Genomic DNA, 18,926 nt, shown 5'->3' with positions numbered 1-18,926 from the left:
AGTAGCTGGGATTACAGGCACGCGCCACCATGCCCAGCTAATTTTTTGTAGTTTTAGTAGAGACGGGGTTTCACCATGTTGACCAGGATGGTCTCGATCTCTTGACCTCGTGATCCACCCGCCTCGGCCTCCCAAAGTGCTGGGATTACAAGCGTGAGCCACCGCGCCCGGCCTGAGGCCACATTCTGACTTCTTGTTTCAGGTCTCATACTATAAATAAACAAGTGTCTTGTTCATGGCCTATTTAGTGCTATGTTTTACTCATTTTTGTGCTTTTTGCTGGTGATTTCACTGTTCAAAATGGCTCACAAATGTCATCCTAAAGTGTTATCTGTTCTTCAGTGTAGGAAAGCTCTTCTTATGGAGAAAATACCTATGTTAGATAATCTTTAGTCAGTCATGAGTTATACAGGCATGGATTATAGTGCTGGTGACCAGGAGCTGAGTATCAGTGCATCAACAAAATATTTTAAAGTGCCTTTAAACAAACATACACACACAAAACAACATTATATATTGATCTCTTAATGCAAATGTGGTAAGCACAGGCTCATAGGAATCTAACCCTGTATTTTCTCCTAGAAGCAATGGCTCAGTATTCACTAATTCAGTGTTTGCAATGACTGTATAGAACATATGATGAGAATCAACTATATGTGTATGATATCCATCTATCTGATATATATTACATATTGTTCATTGTATATTAAAAATGTTATTATATTACTTTTTTTTTTGAGACAGGGTCTCACTCCGTTGCCCAGGCTGGAGTACAGTAGTGTTACCTTGGCTCACTGCAGCCTTCCCTTCCCATGCTCAAACGATCCTCCCACCTCAGCCTCCTGAATAGCTGGGACTACAGGTATGCACTGTCATGCCTGCCTAATTTTTTGTATTTTTAGTAGAGACAGGGTTTCACCATGTTGCCCAGGCTGGTGTGGAACTCCTAAGCTCAAGTGATCTGCCTGCCTTAGTCTCCCAAAGTGCTGGGATTACAGGCATGAGTCACCATGTCCAGCCTCATATTATTAATATATGTTTAATATATACATAATAGGCATACCTTGTTTATTGTGTTTCACTTTATTGCACTTTGCAGATAACTGTGTTTAGAACAGATTGAGCATTTGCGGCAACTCTGCGTCAAGCCAGTCACTCAGCACCATTTTTCCAATAGGATGTGCTCTTTTCATATCTGTGTCATATTTTGGTACTTTTTGCAGTGTTGTGAACATTTTTATTATTATATTGGTTATAGTGATTTGTGATCAGTGATCTTTAATGTTACTCTTGTAATTGTTTTGGGGCAGCAGGAACCACACCTATATAAAATGGCAGACTTAATTAATAAATGTTTATGTTCTGACTGTTCTATCAACCATTGTTCTTCCTGTTTTCAGGCCTCCCCATTTCCTGAGACACAAATACTGAATTTAGGCCAGTTAGTAACTCTATAGTGGCCTGTAAGTTCAAGTGAATGGCAGAGTTGCACGTCTCTCACTTTAAATCAAAAGCTAAAAATGATTAGGCTTAGGGAAGAACGCATGCTGAAAACCAAGATAGACTGATAGGCCTTTTGCTCCAGTTAACCATGTTGTCAATGCAAAGGAAAAGTTCTTGAAGAAAATTAAAAGTGTGTTACTCTATTGAACACAAGAGTGGTAAGAAAATGAAACAGCTTTATTGCTGATTTGGAGAAAGTTTAAGTGGTCTGATAGATTAAATTAACCACAGCATTCCCTTAGGTCAAAGCCTAATCCCAGAGCCAGACCGTAACCCTCAGTCTTGTTTTTCTTTTGGAGATGGAGTCTCCCTCTGTTGCCCAAGCTGAAGTGCAATGGCGTGATCTCGGCTCACTGAAGTCTCTGCCTCCTGGATTCAAGCAATTATCCTGCCTTAGCCTCCTGAGTAGCTGGGACTACAGGCATGCATTTTTTTTTTTTTTTTTGTATTTTTAGTAGAAATGGGGTTTTGCTGTGTTGGCCAGGATGGTCTTGAACTCAGGTGATCCGCTCGCCTTGGCTTTCCAAAGTGTTGGGATTACAAGCATGAGCCACCCCACCCAGCCCCCCCAGTCTTCTATAAGACTGAGAGAGGTAAGGAAGCTACAGAAGAAAAGTTTAAAGTTAGTAGAGGCTGGATCATGAGTTTAGGAAAAGAAGCTGTCTATATAACATAAAAATGCAAGATGAAGCCGCAAGTGCTGATGTAGAAACTATGGATTACCCAGAAGATTTAACCAAGATAATTGATGAAGGTAGCTACACTAATAAACAGATTTTCAATGTAGGTGAAACATCTTTATGTTGGAAGACTATGCCATCTAGGACTTTCATAACTAGAGAGAAATCAATGCCTGGCTTCAAAGCTTCAAAGGACAAGTCAGCTTTCTTGTTAGGGGCTAATACAGCTGGTGACTTTAAGTTGAAGCCAATTCTTGTTTACCATTTTGAAAATCCTAGGGCCCTTAAGAATTATACTAAATATATTCTGCTTGTGTTCTGTAAATGAAACAACAAAGCCTGGATAGCAGCACATCTGCTTACAGCATGATTTACTGAATATTTTAAACCCACCATTGCGACCTACTGCCCAGAAAAAAAGATTGCTTTCAAAATATTACTGATCATTGACAATGCATCTGATCACCCAAGAGCTCTGATGTAGATGTATAAGGAGATGAATGTTGGTTTCATGCCTAGTAACACAACATCCATTCTGCAGCCCATGGATTCAGTAGTAATTTTAACTTTCAAATCTTATTTAAGAAATAATATTTCATAAGGCTGTAGCTACCATAGATAGTGATTCTTCTAATTCTGGGCAAAGTAAATAGAAAACCTTCTGTAAAGAATTCACCATTTGACATGCCTTTAAGAAAATCAGTGATTCATGGGAGGAGGTTAAAATAGCAATAGTAACAGGAGTTTGGAAGAAGTTGCTTCCAACCTTTACGGATCAGATGACTTCGATAGGTTCAAGACTTTAGTGGAGGAAGTTGTCACAGATGTAGTAGTTCAAGAGAACTAGAATTAGAAGTTGATTTTGAAGATGTGACTGAGTTGGTGCAGTCTCATGGTAAAATTTTGCTCTTGTTGCCCATGCTGGAGTACAATAGCATGATTTCGGCCCACTGCAACCTCTGCCTCCCAGCTTCAAGCGATTCTCCTGCCTCAGCCTCCTGAGTAGCTGGGATTATATGTGCCACCATGCCTGGTTAATTTTTGTATTTTTAGTAGAGATGGTGTTTCGCCATGTTGGTCAGGCTGGTCTTAAACTTCTGACCTCAGGTGATCCTCCTGCTTTCTTAGCCTCCCACAGTGCTGGAATTATAGGCACAAGCCACCATGTCATTTAAAAGTTGCTTCTTATGGACGAGCAAAGAAAGTGTTTTCTTGAGATGAAATCTACTGGTGCAGATGCTGTAAACATTGTTTAAATGACAACACAGGGTTTACAATATTACATACATTTAAAAAGCAGCGGCAAGTTTTAAGAGGGCTTATTCCAATTTTGAGGGAAGTTCTACTGTGGGTAAAATGCTATGAAACAGCATTGCATATTATAAAAAAATCTTTTCTGAAAGGAAGAGTCCACTGATGCAGCAAAGTTCATGGTTGTGGCAGGGCATGGTAGCTAACACCTGTAATGTCAACACTTTGGGAAGCCAAGGCAGGAAGATCACTTTAGTGCCGGAATTAGAGGCTGCATGCGCTATGATTACTACAGCTTGGGCAACAGAGCGAGACCCTTTCCCTAAAAAACCCCAAAACCCAAAACAAACTTCATGGTTGTCTTATTTAAAAAATTGCCACAGCCACCTCACTCTTCAGCAACCACCATTCTGATCAGCAGCTGTCAACATCCAGGCAAAACCCTACACCAAGTCTGAGCACGGTGGCTCATGCCTGTAAATCCCATTTACTCGGATGGCTTAGGCATGAGAATTGCTTGAACCCAGGAGGCAGAGGTTGTAGTGAGCGGAGATCATGCCACTGCACTCCAGCCTGGGTGACAGAGTGAGACCCTGTCTTAAGAAACAAATAAGAAATTAAAACCTTCAACCAGCGAAAAGATTACAACTTGCTGATGGCTTGGATATTCACTGGCATTTTTATCAATATTTTAAAATTAAGGAACGTACATCATATTTTTTTTTTTTTTGGACCTAATGCTATTGCACAGTTAATAGACTACAATATAAACATAACTTTTATATGCACTGAGAAACCAAATAATTAATGTGATTTGCCTTACTGTGATATTTGCTTTATTGCAGTGATCTGGAACTAAGCCTGCAATATCTCTGAGGTATGCTTGTATTTCCTATCTAATCCTTCTAAAGTGTCCAGGCCCTTCCACATGAGGAATGAGAATAGACAAAATTAAGTGATTTGCCCAATATAATAGCCAGAACTAGGGTCTGGTTCCAGAGTATACAGATTAAAAATCTCTTTTTAGATGACATTGTTTGCCTTGCCTAAGAAATACGACAAAGTCACCTGTAAATGCATCTTGACATTTAATTAGATGTGTTGACTAAAAGACTCAAACTCTGTAAAATATTTGGAGATTATCCTAAACCAAGTATGAGTGACCAAGAGCCCCTGACACAGCCTCCAGGAGATCCTGAGAACGTGTGTCCAAGGTGCTTGGGTCATGTGTAAGACATACATTGTTTCAGTTCAGAAAGGCGGGACTTCCAGGTCATAGGTAGATTTAAAGATTTTGTAATTGGCAGTTGGTTCAAAGAGTTATTGTCTAAAGATCTGGAATCAATAGAAGGGAATGTCTAGGTTTAGATAAGGGGTCCATGGTCTTTGCATAAGACCAAGGCTCTTATGCAAATGAAGCCTCCAGGTAGCAGGCTTCAGAAAGAATGATTGTAAATGTATTTTATCAGTCTTAAAAAGGTGCCAGACTCTTAGTTGATTCTCTTCTGGATCAGGGAAAAGACCTGGAAGGGAAGTGGATTCTCTGCAGAATGTAGATTTTCCTCGCAAGAGATAGCTTTGCAGGCTATTTCAAGATATGGCAAATACACGTATTTGGGGTTAAAATATTTTTATTTCTTTCTTTATCTGTCATGTGATATTATGCCAGAGTGAGGTAGGAAAGTAAGCCACATTTTCTAGGGTTAAATAAAACCCCTCTTATGTTTGTAAGGTGTGACTCCCCACGTCACTTAGGTACAAATTTGAGCAGAAGAAAAAGGGCAGAGTGTAGTCCTCAGATGGCAAGAAGAGTAAGATTTCCCTCACATCTTTCTATTTGAAAATTAAATTGCCTTCATTTTAAAGTCAGATTTAACGTTCTGTACTTTTTTGTTTTAACAGTTTACTTTTTTATTCAGCGATTCACTTATTTAAAATGCCATGTACTAATTAAGATAACATTTGCTAGGTAGTTTAAAAAAATTTCTTTTGGGGCCGGGTGCGGTGGCTCATACCTGTAATCCCAGCACTTTGGGAGGCTGAGGCAGGTGGATCATGAGGTCAGGAGTTCAAAACCAGCCTGGCCAATATGGTGAAACCCTGTCTCTACTAAAAATATAAAAGTTAGCTGGACATGGTGGTGTGCGCCTGTGGTCCCAGCTGCTCGGGAGGCTGAGGCAGGAGAATCACTTGAACCCAGGAGGCGGAGATTGCAGTGAGCTGAGATCCTACCACTGTACTCCAGCTTGTACAACAGAGCAAGACTCTGTCTCAAAAAAAAAATTTTTTTATTTTCTTTTGGCATTTATGTTTGTTTTAAAATTTTTATACATTTTAATTTATTTATGCTTTTTGAGATGGAGTCTTGCTCTGTTGCCAAGGCTGGAGTATAGTTGGTGGGATCTCAGCTCCCTGTGAACTCTGCCGCCCGGGTTCAAGTGATTCTCCTACCTTAGCCTCCTGTGTAGCTGAGATTACAAGTGCGTGCCACCACACCTGGCTAAATTTTATATTTTTAGTAGAGATGGGGTTTCAGCATCTTGGCCAGGCTGGTTTTGAACTCAGCAGTTCAAAACCTTATGATCCACCAGTCTCGGCTTCCCAAAGTGCTGGGATTACAGGCGTGAGCCACCACTCCCCGCACCTCATATTTTTTTAAAAAATAAAGTTTTAACTGGGAAATGTGAAAACAGTGAAGTATTTCAGTATTTTTAAGTAAGATCTTAAATGTTTAGAGTATCATCTGTCTCTACAAGAAAACAATATCTTGTTGATTCTTTAGCTTTTCACTACTTTTAGAATGTTTTTCCCCTAAAGCCATATGAGAAATTAGAAAAAAGGTTATTATAAACACAAGGGAGGCAGACACAGTGGTTCATGCCTGTAATACCCACACTTTGGGTGGCTGAGGCAGGAGGATTACTTTAGGCCAGGAGTTTGAGATAGTCTGGCCAGCATAGTGAGACTTCATCTCTATTTTACATATTTTTAAAATTATATTAAAAAATTAAAATAAACCCACAAAAGAATGGATAGTTATTTGCTCTAAAGGAATCAGAAGGTTTTCATAGTAATGCTTCGATCCCTTCCATTTTTCTTCTAGAGTTATAATTGAATAATTAATTGCCTAATGTTGTTTACTGCTTTATAATAATTACAGAAATTAGGATGTATCTAACAAAAAATAAAATAGAGTAGAAAAATAAAAAAATAGACTGAGAAAAAAATACAAAAGACTCTTGACCATCAATAGTTAGCTTTACAGACATCTATTCAAAATACATTTATTCAAAGAAATAATGAGCAATTACAGAATTAAACTGGAAGGGAATATCTTTACTAAATAAGATAGTACAATTAATTAAAATAATTTATATAGAGAAACTGTGAATTTTATTCTTTGTCTTGAAACATTTAGACTCCTTTTTAACATTGCTTCCAGTTAAGGCTTTTGGGTTTAAGTTGAAGGATGAGGCCTGCTAACTTTCCTAAATATGAATTTATAACCCTATACATCCTATCTGGAGTATGCAAACATCTGTAGAAAGATGAGGTTTTTTTTTTTTTTTTTTTTTGAGACAGAGTCTTGCTCTGTCGTACATGCTGGAGCACAGTGGCGCGATCTTGGCTCACTGCAACCTCCGCCTCCTGGGTTCAAGCAATTCTCCTGCTTCAGCTTCCTGAGTAGCTGGGATTACAGGCATACACCACCATGCCTGGCTAGTTTTTGTATTTTTAGTAGAGACAGGGTTTTGCCATGTTGGCCAGGCTGGTCTTGAACTCCTGACCTCAGGTGATCTGTCCACCTGAGCCTCCCAAAGTGCTGGGATTACAGGTGTAAGCCACCATGTCTGGCCAGGATGAGGAGTTTTTAAGGCAATATTTCTTTCTTTTTTTTTTTTTTTTGAGATGGAGTTTCACTCTTGTTACCCAGGCTGGAGTGCAATGGCGCGATCTCGGCTCACCGCAACCTCCGCCTCCCGGGTTCGGGTAATTCTCCTGCCTCAGCCTCCTGAGTAGCTGGGATTACAGGCATGCGCCACCATGCCCAGCTAATTTTTGTATTTTTAGTAGAGATGGGGTTTCATCATGTTGACCAGGATGGTCTCGATCTCTTGACCTCGTGATCCACCCGCCTCGGCCTCCCAAAGTGCTGGGATTACAGGCGTGAGCCACCGCGCCCGGCCTAAGGCAATATTTCATAATCGATTTCTTTAATTGATGAGATCTAACTTAAAAGAAACAAAAAGTTTCTGGGCTTCATTTAAAAAAGACAAATTGAGGCTGGGCTGTGGCTCATGCCTGTAATCCCAGCACTTTGGGAGGCTGAGGAGGGTGGATCACTTGAGGTCAGGAGTTTGAGACCAGCCTGGTCAACATGGTGAAACCCCATCTCTACAAAAATACAAAAAAATTAGCTGGGCGTGGTGGCGTGCACCTGTAATCCCAGCTAATTGGGAGGCTGAGACAGGAGAATCGCTTGAACCCAGGAGGCAGAAGTTGCAGTGAGCCAAGATCGTGCCATTGCACTCCAGCCTGGTCTACAGAGTGAGACTTCATCTCAAAAGGAAAAAAAAAAAAAGGAGAAATTGTATTGAGGTCAGCCTGGACAATAAGACTGCGTCTCCAAAGTGGGGAGAAGAAGGTTTAAAACCAGGCCAGGATCTATTTGCAGAGATTATCATCTCAGAAGTCTTTCTCCCCAAGAAAATTAAGTCTGTAACTAGTACTCTTAGCACTTTCTATGGTATTTGATAGCAAAGCTACCTGCACTTTTTTTTTTTTTTTTAAACAAGTTTGCATTATACAAGACTGAATGGTGCTTGGCAGAGAGGAATTTTAAGAATTTGGAAGTAAAGAGGTAAGTGGAACTAGATTTTATAGATAGGAAACTTCCCCTTCCCAGTCTTTGCCCATTAAAAAAAATAAAGACAGCTCCACTAAAAGATTCATAGATCTTGGGAAAACAGAATTGGGGGGAACTTTTGATTTTCTTCTTTAGATGTGGGGTGGGTTGAGGAGGAGTAGTCAAGAAACTGGTAGGTGACTGTACAGTAGATAACATGTAATGTCATTTTAAAGTTTGTGTTTTTCTTAAGCTTGCTTTAGTAAGCAGGAAACACTTTCAAAGAAACGTGAATGATAGCCTATTTATCTTGTTGCTGATTCAAATTACTCATCATAAAATTCTTTAAGTTAGCCATTTCCAGTGTCTGATCTTCAATGATACTTTTGTGTGTGTGTGTGTGTGTGTGTGTGTGTGTGTGTGTGTATTTTGAGACGGAGTCTACCTCTGTCACCAGGCTGGAGTGCAGTGGCACAATCTCAGCTCACTGCAACCTCTGCCTCCTGGATTCCAGCAATTCTCCTGCCTCAGCCTCCTGAGTAGCTGGGATTACAGGCAGGCACTACCACACCCAACTAATTTTTGTATTTTTAGTAGAGACTGGGTTTCACCATGTCGGCCAGGCTGGTCTTGAACTCTTGACCTCAGGTGATCTGCCTGCCTCGGCCCCCCAAAGTGATGGGATTATAGGAGTGAGCCATCACACCTGGCCTGTATATTATTTTAAAATTAAATACAGATAGGGAGCCAGATATTAGTAAAAAGTAGCAACAAATATATAAGGACCAGATTATGACCCAAGGACTGTTAGTGGAGGGTTTTGCCGTATTGACCAGGCTGGTCTTGAGCTCCAGACCTCAAGTGATCCACCCTCCTTGGCCACCCAAAGTGCTGGGATTACAGGCGTGAGCCACTGTGCTCAGCAGACAGGTGAAATATTAAAAAATAACATGGCTAGGCTCAAAAATCAAGCTTAACATCTTTTTGGAATAGAAAGGCAAAGTTGGAGCCAGAAGTTGGCAGCGTTTCCCATGAGTTCCTGCCAGGCCAACAGGGTCCAAAAGTGACCATGTGAGAAGGAGGTCAGAAATTGGCTCCTACTTAAGCCAGGGGGGCTCTGTCTTCTTGAAAGGATGCCAAAAAGAAAACAGCGTCTTGTTTCTTGGTGTTAAAAGTTTTTTTCAGTGGCTGGGCACTGTGGCTCACACCTGTAATCCCAGCACTTTAGGAGGCTGGGGCAGTAGGATTCTTGAGCCCAGGAGTTCAAGATCAGCCTGGGCACAGTAGCATGATCCTTATCTGTCTCTACAAAAATTAAATTTCCTGGGCATGTTGGCGTGCCTGCAGTCCCAGCTACTCAGGAGGCTGAGGCAAGAGGTATTGCTTCAGCCTGGGAGTTTGAGGCTGCAGTGAGCTATGATGGTGCCACTGTACTCTGGCCTGGGCAACAGAGTAAGATACCCTCTCTCTAAAAAAGAAAAAAGATAAAAGGTTGAGTGTGGTGGCTCATGGCTGTAATCCCAACACTTTTCAGAGGCCAAGGTGGGTGGATTGCTTGAGGCCGGGAGTTCGAGACCAGCCTGGCCAACATGGTGAAGCCCCATCTCTACTAAAGATACAAAAATTAGCGTGGTGTGGTGGCTCACGCCTGTTGTCCCCGCTACTCAGGAGGTTGAGGCATGAGAATTGCTTGAATCCCAGAGGCAGAGGTTGCAGTTAGCCAAGATCGTGCCACTGCACTCCAGCCTGAGCAACAGAGTGAGACTGTCTCAAAAAAAAAAAAAAAAAAAAAAAAAAAGACCTGGGCACAGTGGCTTAGGCCTGTAATCTCAGCACTTTGAGAGGCAAAGGCGGGTGGATCACTTGAAGTCAGGACAGTGGCTTAGGCCTGTAATCTCAGCACTTTGAGAGGCAAAGGCGGGTGGATCACTTGAAGTCAGGAGTTCGAGATTAGCATGGCCAACATAGTGAAACCCCCTCTCTAATGGAAACAGAAAAAGCCGGATCTAGTGGCCTGTGCCTGTAATCCCTGCTACTTGGGAGGCTGAGGCAAGAGAATTGCTTGAACCTGGAGGTGGAGGTTGTGGTGAGCCAGGATCATGACACTGCACCCCAGCCTGGGCAACAGAGAAGGATTTCATCTCAAAACAAACAAACAAACAAAAAAACAGGCTGGGCATGGTGGCTTATGCTGTAATCCCAGCACTTTGGGAGGCTGAGGTGGGCGGATCACGAGGTGAGGAGTTCAAGACCAGCCTGGCCAACACAGTGAAACCTCATTTCCACGAAAAATACAAAAATTAGCTGGACGTGGTGGCAGGTGCTTGTAATCCCAGCTACTTGGGAGGCTCAGGCAGGAGAATTGCTTGAACCTGGGAGGCAGAGGTTGCAATGAGCCCAGATGGCACCACTGCACTCCAGCCTGGGCGAGCAAGCTAGACTCATCTTTCTTTTTTTTTCGTTTTTTTTTTTTTTTTTGGTTATTATTATTATTATTATTTTTATAGACTCTGTCTCAAAAAAAAAAAAGTGGACCTAAGAAATGTGAGAATGAAGAGACACCCTTATTACCAGGAATTTAGCCAGTATACTCACTTGCTATGTAATGGTATCTGTAATATCCCCAATATCTTTACAAGGTTGGAATCTCAAAATGCTATTATAGGACCTAGTTCTGGACTGAGAGCAAGAGATAGACATGTTAAAAGAACTTTTAAGGCAAATTTAACACAACTTTAAGACAAACAAGAAATTAATTGAGCAAACAATTTTTTTTTTTAAATTTTGAGATGGAGTCTCACTCTGTCACCCAGGCTTGAGTGTAATGGTACGATCTTAGTTTACTGCAACCTTTGCCTCCTGGGTTCAAGCAGTTCTCTGCCTCAGCCTACCAAGTAGCTGGGATTACAGGTGCCTACCACCCTGCCTGGTGTGTGTGTGTGTGTGTGTGTGTGTGTGTGTGTGTGTGTGTGTGTGTGTGTGTGTATTTTTTTTTTTGAGACAGAATCTGGCTCCAGTGCCAGGCACCAGGCTGGAGTGCAGTGGCGTGATCTCAGCTCACTGCAACCTCCACCTCCCCGGTTCAAGCAATTCTCCTGCCTCAGCCTCCCAAGTAGCTGGGACTACATGTGTGCGCTACCACTCCCAGGTAATTTTTTTTTGTATTTTTAGTAGAGGAGTTTCACCATGTTGGCCAGGATGGTCTCGATCTCTTGACCTTGTGATCCGCTGGCCTTGGCCTCCCAAAGTGCTGGGATTACAGATATTTTTTTAGTAGAGACGGGGCTTCACCATCTTGGCCAGACTGGTTTTGAATTCCTGACCTTGTGTTCCATCTGCCTTTGCCTCCCAAAGTGTTGAGATTACAGGCGTGAGCCACCACACCCAGCCGAAATACATGTTTTGGTGTAACATCAAATTTGCTTAATGTGAGCATGTATTACTTATTTTAAAAAGTAAATTGTGGGCCGGATGTGGTAGCTCATGCCTGTAATCCCAGCACTTTGGGAGGCTGAGGCAGGTGGATCACCTGAGGTTAGGACCAAAATAGTGAAACCCAGTCTCTACTAAAAAAATAAGAAAATTAGCCAGGTGTGGTGGCGGGCACCTGTAATCCTAGCTACTCTGGAGGCTGAGGCAGGAGGATGGCTTGAACCTGGGAGGCAGAGGTTGCAGTGAGCCGAGATCGCGCCACTACACTCCAGCCTGGGTGATAGAGTGAGACTCTGTCTCAAATTAAAAAAAATAAATTGTGGCCAGGTGTGGTAGCTCATGACTGTAATTCCAGCACTTTGGGAGTGTGAGGTAGGAGGATCACTTGAGGTCATGAGTTCAAGACCCATGTGGGCAACATAGTGAGATCCTGTCTCTACAAAAATTTAAAAATTAGCTGGGCATGGTGGCATGCACTTGCAGTCCTAGCTTAAGGAAGGTGAGGCAGAAGGATTGACTGAGCATGGGAGTTTGAGGCTTCAGTGAGCTATGATAGTGCCACTGCACACTAGCCTGGTAACAAGTTAAGACCCTGTCTCTTTGAAAGTAAAATAAAATAAAGTAAATTGCTCTGGTTACCATAGAGAAATTGGATTATGAAAGGATGTGGAGAAACCAGTAAGGAGGTCATTAAAGTTACTAGGTAAGAGATGATGATAGTCAAGACTAGGATGGTGCATTGGATAGAAAGGGGTGTATTTGGATGGAATTGAGAAAATATTGAAGGTGGGCTCGACAAGGTGTCTCACACCTATAATGTCAGCACTTTGGGAGGCCGAGGCAGGAGGATCACTTGAGCCCCAGAGTTTAAGACCAGCCTGGCAACATAGTGAAACCCCATCTCTACAAAAACTACAAAAATTAGCCAGGCATGGTGGCATGTGGCCAGTACTTCCCAGCTACTCAGGAAGCTGAGGTGGGAGAATTGATTAGGCCGAGGAGATTGAGGCTGCAGTGAGCTGAGATTGCACCACTGCACTTCAGCCTGAGCGTTGTAGCCAGAGCCTGTCTCAAAAATAAAAATAAAAATAAAAAATTGAAGGTATATTGGATTTAGCGATTAATTGGATGTTATGTATTTCTGCAACAAAATTTTTATAGTAAGCAAACAGTGCTTTTGTCGACCAAAAATTAAAAACAAAAAACAAGAAGCAAGCCCATAATAAGGCTTTATTTTCCTCTGAACCTTAAGACTTTTTTATTGCTATGTTATCATTTCTCTGTGATAGTTTGATTTCTTCACTTCATTTACATTTTTTTCCATTCTCACAGTATTTCTCTAGTTCAGAATTATATTATGCCTCTACTGTACTGTTATAAGAAATACTTTTTATGGCTGGACATGGGGGCTCATACCTGTAATCCCAGCACTTTGGGAGGCCGAAGTGGGTGAATTGCTTAAGCTCAGGAGTTTGAGACCAGCTTGGGCAGCATAGCCAAACCCCGTCTTTACAAAAAACATAAAAAATAGCTGAGCGTGGTGTCATGCGCCTATAGTCCCAGCTACTTGGGAGGCTGAGGGGTAGGAGGATTGCTTGAGCCTGGGAGGTGGTGGTTGCAGTGATCTGAGATCATGCTAGTGTGCTCCAGCCTGGGTGACAGAGTGAGATCCTCTCTCCAATACATACATACATACATACATACATACATACATACATACCTTTTATTATTTCATCTACCCCTGATCTATTCCTATTACAGTTCAGTGTAATTTCCCCAGGTGTAATTTCATATTTTTATACCCTCCACAAAGAGCTGTAGCTCCCTTCTGTCTGCAGATCCGTGTTTATAGGACAGAATATAACAACATTCTACTGTGCTAACTTTACCTTTTACCTTTCATTAGCACGTGCACACACATGCATGAACACGCTGCCAGAATCTCTTGTCTCTCTTTCTTTCTTTCTCCCTCTCTCTACATTGCCAGTCTGTCTCCCCTGTCCCCAGGGTCCCTCTCCCTCTCCCTCTCCTCCCCTCCCCCCTTCCCCCCTCCCCCTCTCCCCCTCTCTCTCTCTTTCTCTGTTTTGTTGTTGTTTTTAAGAGACGGGGCTTACTCCATCTGCCAGGCCGGAGTGCAGTGGTACAGTTGTAGCTCACTGCATCCTCCAACTCCTAGGCTTAATCAGCCTTTCCACTTTAGTCTCCTGAGTAGCTAGGACTACAGGTGTGTGCCACCACACCCTGGCTAAGCTTTTTTAAAGTTTTTTTTTTTTGTAGAGATGGGGCCTTGCTGTATTGCCAGACTGGCCCTGAACTCCTAGGCTCAAGCAATCATGTCTGCTCAGCCTTCCAAAGTGATGGGATTCCAGGTGTGAGCCACTGTCCCCAGCCTCTTGCTTATACATGTATGCACACACATAATCGCTTATTGTCCATCAGAACAGAAAGATTTATCATTCCTATTCCTGTGGTTCTGTTCTTACTATTCTCAAATGCCTTATACCTCTTGATATTTTGGCATTTCCAGGTTCATCACAAATTGTTCACCTTTCCACATAGATCTAAATATAACCTTTGTATGTGCCCATAGTATTACCGGAAAGGGGCCTTGATCCAGATCCCAAAAGAGGGTTCTTACACCTCGCATAAGAAAGATTTTGGGGCAGGTCCACAGAGTAAAGTAAAACCAATTTATTAAGAAAGTAAAGTATTTTGTGTGACTTCAAGGCTTCTACTAGTTCCATTTGGCTTCATAAATATCTCTATAATGTATTCCTTTTGTATTTTCCTCTGTTCCTGCATTTATCAGTTCTCTCCCTATATTAATGCAGTAGCTTTCTAGCTGGTAAATGCCCCTCTTTTCTCCTTCCCGCAATCTCCTTTTCATACTCTGCCAGAGTACTTTTCTAAAATACAAATCTATTTATTTTATTCCCCTGCTTAAAATTCTTCAGTAGTTCCCTGTGGCCTACAAAGTGAAGTTCAAACTCCTTATCATGGCACATCCATCATCTTGTTTCTGCTTACATTTTCAGCATCATTTCCTAATACTCCTCCTTCCCCACTCTGCATTCCAGTAACACTGAACTATTTATGGTTACTGGAACTTAACACGTTCTCTCTAAGCTTTTGCTTATGATACTCCGCTTGCTTGGAATTGCCTTCTCTCCTGGTCTGCCTTTTGAATCTTTACTTCTCTATGACAATTTAGCTCAAGCTGTATTTCTATGATGCTGATATTTTAAAATATTCCTTGATATTCCCTAGAGAGATTGGGCAGTATATTAGTCTGCGTGGGCTATGTCCTACAGGTCCATTTTCATACTGCTGTAAAGAACTTGCCTGAGACTGAGTAATTTATAAAGGAAAGAGGTTTAATTGACTCAGTTCCACGTTGCTGGGGAGGGCTCAAGAAACTTACAGTCATGGCAGAAGGGGAAGCAGGCACCTTCTTCACAAGGCAGCAGGGAGACAAGCATGAAGTGGGAACTTTGAAACACATAAAACCATCAGATCTTGTGTGAACTCACTTGATTATCCTGAGAACAGCATGGGAGGAAACTGCCCCCATGATCCAATCACTTCCCTTCCTTGACACATGGTGATTTATGGGGATTACGATTCTAGATGAGATTTTAGAGACGACACAGAGCCAATCCATATCAAGTTGCAATAGGAAACTACTGTAAAATATGTGGCTTTAACAACAGAAACTTAGTTTCTCCCATTGTGGAGGCTAGAAGTCCAAGATAAGGTGCCAGCAGTCAGGTTCTGGTGAGAGCTCTGGGTTGCCTTCCACCGTGAAAGTAGGGAGAGGGAAATCTCTCTATCTCTTCTTACAAGGCCATAAATGCAAGTGGATTAGGACCCCATCCTTAATACCTCATTTAACCTCACTTGGTACCTAAAAGCCCTATCTGCTTTATTATATGAATTTTGGGGGAACACAGTTCAGTTATAGCAGTATGCAGTATTTGTTGAAAGAAATGTTACATTCTTTTTGTTTTATGATTCACTGTTTACATGATTGTGTTTCCCATTAGATTATACATTTCTTGAGAGTTGGGATTGTTTACTTTTTAAAATATTCTTAAGATTGAATATGTGAAATTGTTGAATATGTGGAGTTGTTGAATGGGCTAATTGCATTATAGAATGAAATTAATTATGTATATTTAAGTAAGATAGATGACTAAAGTAGGTCTTCTGTATAGCTAACTTTGACATTACTGATGAATCCATTTGACCCATTCTTCTTGCCCAATTTGCCAAATTGAAATGTACTTTGGTAATATATACTTTCTTTCTTTTTTTTTTTTTTGAGACAGAGTTTCGCTCTTGTTACCCAGGCTGGAGAGCAATGGTGCGATTTTCGCTCACCGCAACCTCCGCCTCCTGGGTTCAGGCAATTCTCCTGCCTCAGCCTTCTGAGTAGCTGGGATTACAGGCACGCACCACCATGCCCAGCTAATTTTTTGTAGTTTTAGTAGAGACGGGGTTTCACCATGTTGACCAGGATGGTCTCGATCTCTTGACCTCGTGATCCACCCGCCTCGGCCTCTCAAAGTGCTGGGATTACAGGCTTGAGCCACCGCGCCCGGCCTATATACTTTCAAAGCATTTTATAAAATTAACAATTTGATCTGGTGCGGTGACTCGTGCCTGTAATCCCAGCACTTTGGAAGGTTGAGGCCGGCAGATCACCTGAAGTCGGGAGTTCAAGACCAGCCTGATCAACATGGAGAAATCCCATCTTTACTAAAAATACAAAGTTAGCCAGGCATGGTGGTGCATGCCTGTAATCCCAGCTACTTGGGAGGCTGAGGCAGGAGAATTGCTTGAACCCAGGAGGCAGTGGTTGAGTGAGCTGAGATCACTCCATTGCACTCCAGCCTGGGCAACAAGAGTGAAACTCTGTCTCAAAAAAAAAAAAAAAAAATTGGCCAAATGTAGTGACTCACACCTATAATCCCAGTACTTTGGGAGGCCAAGGTGGGTGGATCACAAGGTCAGGAGATCGAGACCATCCTGGCTAACATGGTGAAACCCCATCTCTACTGAAAATACAAAAATTAGCTGGGCTTGGTGGCATGTGCCTGTAATCCCAGCTACTTGGAGGACTGAGGCAGGAGAATCGCTTGAACCAGGGAGTCGGAGGTTTCAGTGAGCTGAGATTGCGCCACTACACTCCAGCCTGGGTGACAGAGTGAGACTCCATCTCAAAATAATAATAATAATTAACAACTTGACGAGCTTACTCTATATTTTAAGAACTCTAAATGATTAAAAACTTTAGGAAGAATTGAGATTTTCACAATCAGAAGAGACTAAGGTACATTTCCTCAGCTGTTAAACAAACTTTAATATGCTAAAATAACATTGCTTCATTAAGATTTTGGGAAAGAAATTTTAAGTAACAGTTCATTGGTGCCCATCATATCTCCTTTGCTAGAGCTATAACAGATTTTGCATTGATGTTATTGTCTTTTGTGTACAAAGCATGGTATAAAGAAAAATACATTAGAATACAAAGATTGCTCCCTCTGGATGATATTAAAAATAAGACACATGTTTTTCAGGGTATTCTGATGCTGTAGATGAGTTTTGAGATTGACACAAATAAAGGTATGAATTTTGTTAATGTTGCTTTTCAGTGAGCGTGGTCAGTTAACGTAAACCTCTTTGAGTCTCAGTTTTCTAATCTGTAAAATGATACATTTCTGTTATAATTTAGTGTATTTAAATGCATTTTAAATTTGAAAGTGTAAAACATCCATTTATAGTCATGCACCACTTGGTGATGTTTTGGTCAACAACAGACCAGGTGGTTCATTAATATTGTAATACTGTATGTTTACTGTACTTTTTCTGTGTTTAGATACACAAATACTTACCATTGTGTTATGTTAGTGTTACTTACAATAACCAGTAATATGGTAATATGGAGTACAGGTTTGTAGCCTAGGAGCAATAAATTATTTAACCTAGGTGTGTAGTAGGCTATACCCTGTAGGTTTGTGTAAGAACACTCCATGATGTTCATACAATAACAAAATCTCCTAGTAAGGCATTTCTCAGAACTTATTCCCATTGTTAAGCCACAATGGCTGTGTTTTAAGATTCTAACAGTACAGGGCCGCGTGTGTGGTGGCTCATGCCTCTAATCCCAGCACTTTGGGAGGTCAAGGCGGATGGATCACTTGAGGTCAGGAATTCAAGACTAGCCTGAGCAGCATAGTGAAACCTTGTCTCTACTAAAAATACAAAAAATTAGCCAGGAGTGGTGGCAGGTACCTGTAATCCCAGCTACTTGGGAGGCCAAGACAGGAGAATCACTTGAACCCAGGAGGCGGAAGTTGTGGTGAGCTGAGATCGTGCCATTGCACTCCAGCCTGGTCAACAAGAGCGAGACTCTGTCTTAAAAAAACAAAAAAACAAACAAAAAAAAAACTCTAACCATACGAAAGAATAGTCAATGAAAAATTTTTTGTTTTTGTACTCTAGATCTCTGATTCTTTTTCTTCATATTTTAAGGTGACCATTGCTAACAGTTTCTTATGTTTTCTCAGAAATATTCTATTTATATATAATATAGGTACTTATAAGTATGGGTATGTGCATGCAGGTGTACAAATGTGTGTTTGGGGTTGTCATTAAAACCAATAAATTGGCCAGGGGTGGTGGCTCACTCCTGTAATCCCAGTACTTTGGGAGGCTGAGGCGGGTGGATCACCTGAGGTCGGGAGTTTGAGATCAGCCTGACTAACACTGTGAAACCCATGTTTACTAAAAATACAAAATTAGTTGGGCATGGTGGCACATGCCTGTAATCCCAGCTACTCGGAGGTTGAGGCAGGAGAATCTCCTGAACCCGGGAGGCAGAGGTTGTGGTGAGCTGAGATCACGCCATTGCACTCCAGCCTGGGCAACAAGAGCGAAACGCCGCCTGAAACAAACAAACAAACAAACAATAAATTATGTAGAATAAGTATCATGAAGCAAAACAATACAGTAGTTTTTAAATGATAAATGTTAGTTCTTTTTCCCTTTTCATGAAGGCTTCTTAAGGGCTTATGCCATCAGAAAATTCCTTTATTTTTATTTTGTAGTTTGAAATGTCGTTAATTTTCATATCACAGAGGTTGCCTGTGTTCACATATAAGCAGAAAAGTAATTAGTATCTAACACCAGGTAATGATGTATTTCATCTTGGT

At 41.5% G+C, this 18,926-nt stretch overlaps 1 protein-coding gene across 4 annotated transcripts in view; it reads left to right on the top strand.

Moving 5' to 3' along the window:
* Positions 1-18,926, top strand: part of BMPR2 (bone morphogenetic protein receptor type 2) — a 172,839-nt gene that overhangs the window by 41,663 nt on the left and 112,250 nt on the right. The window contains exon 1 of one of the 4 annotated variants that reach the window (XM_032278632.1): positions 16,959-17,337. The exons of the other annotated variants lie outside the window; for them this stretch is intronic. Within the exon in view, the coding sequence (XP_032134523.1) occupies positions 17,310-17,337 (28 nt within the window). The 5' untranslated portion in view covers positions 16,959-17,309. Of the gene's footprint in view, positions 1-16,958; positions 17,338-18,926 lie in introns of those variants that run through there. 4 annotated transcript variants of the gene reach the window in all.

Source organism: Sapajus apella, unplaced genomic scaffold, assembly GCF_009761245.1.
Source record: "Sapajus apella isolate SASKATOON/1434 unplaced genomic scaffold, GSC_monkey_1.0 scaffold10, whole genome shotgun sequence".
NCBI lineage: Eukaryota > Metazoa > Chordata > Mammalia > Primates > Cebidae > Sapajus > Sapajus apella.
The sequence above is the reverse complement of the archived record's forward strand: the minus strand, read 5'-3'. Positions and strand labels throughout refer to the sequence as shown.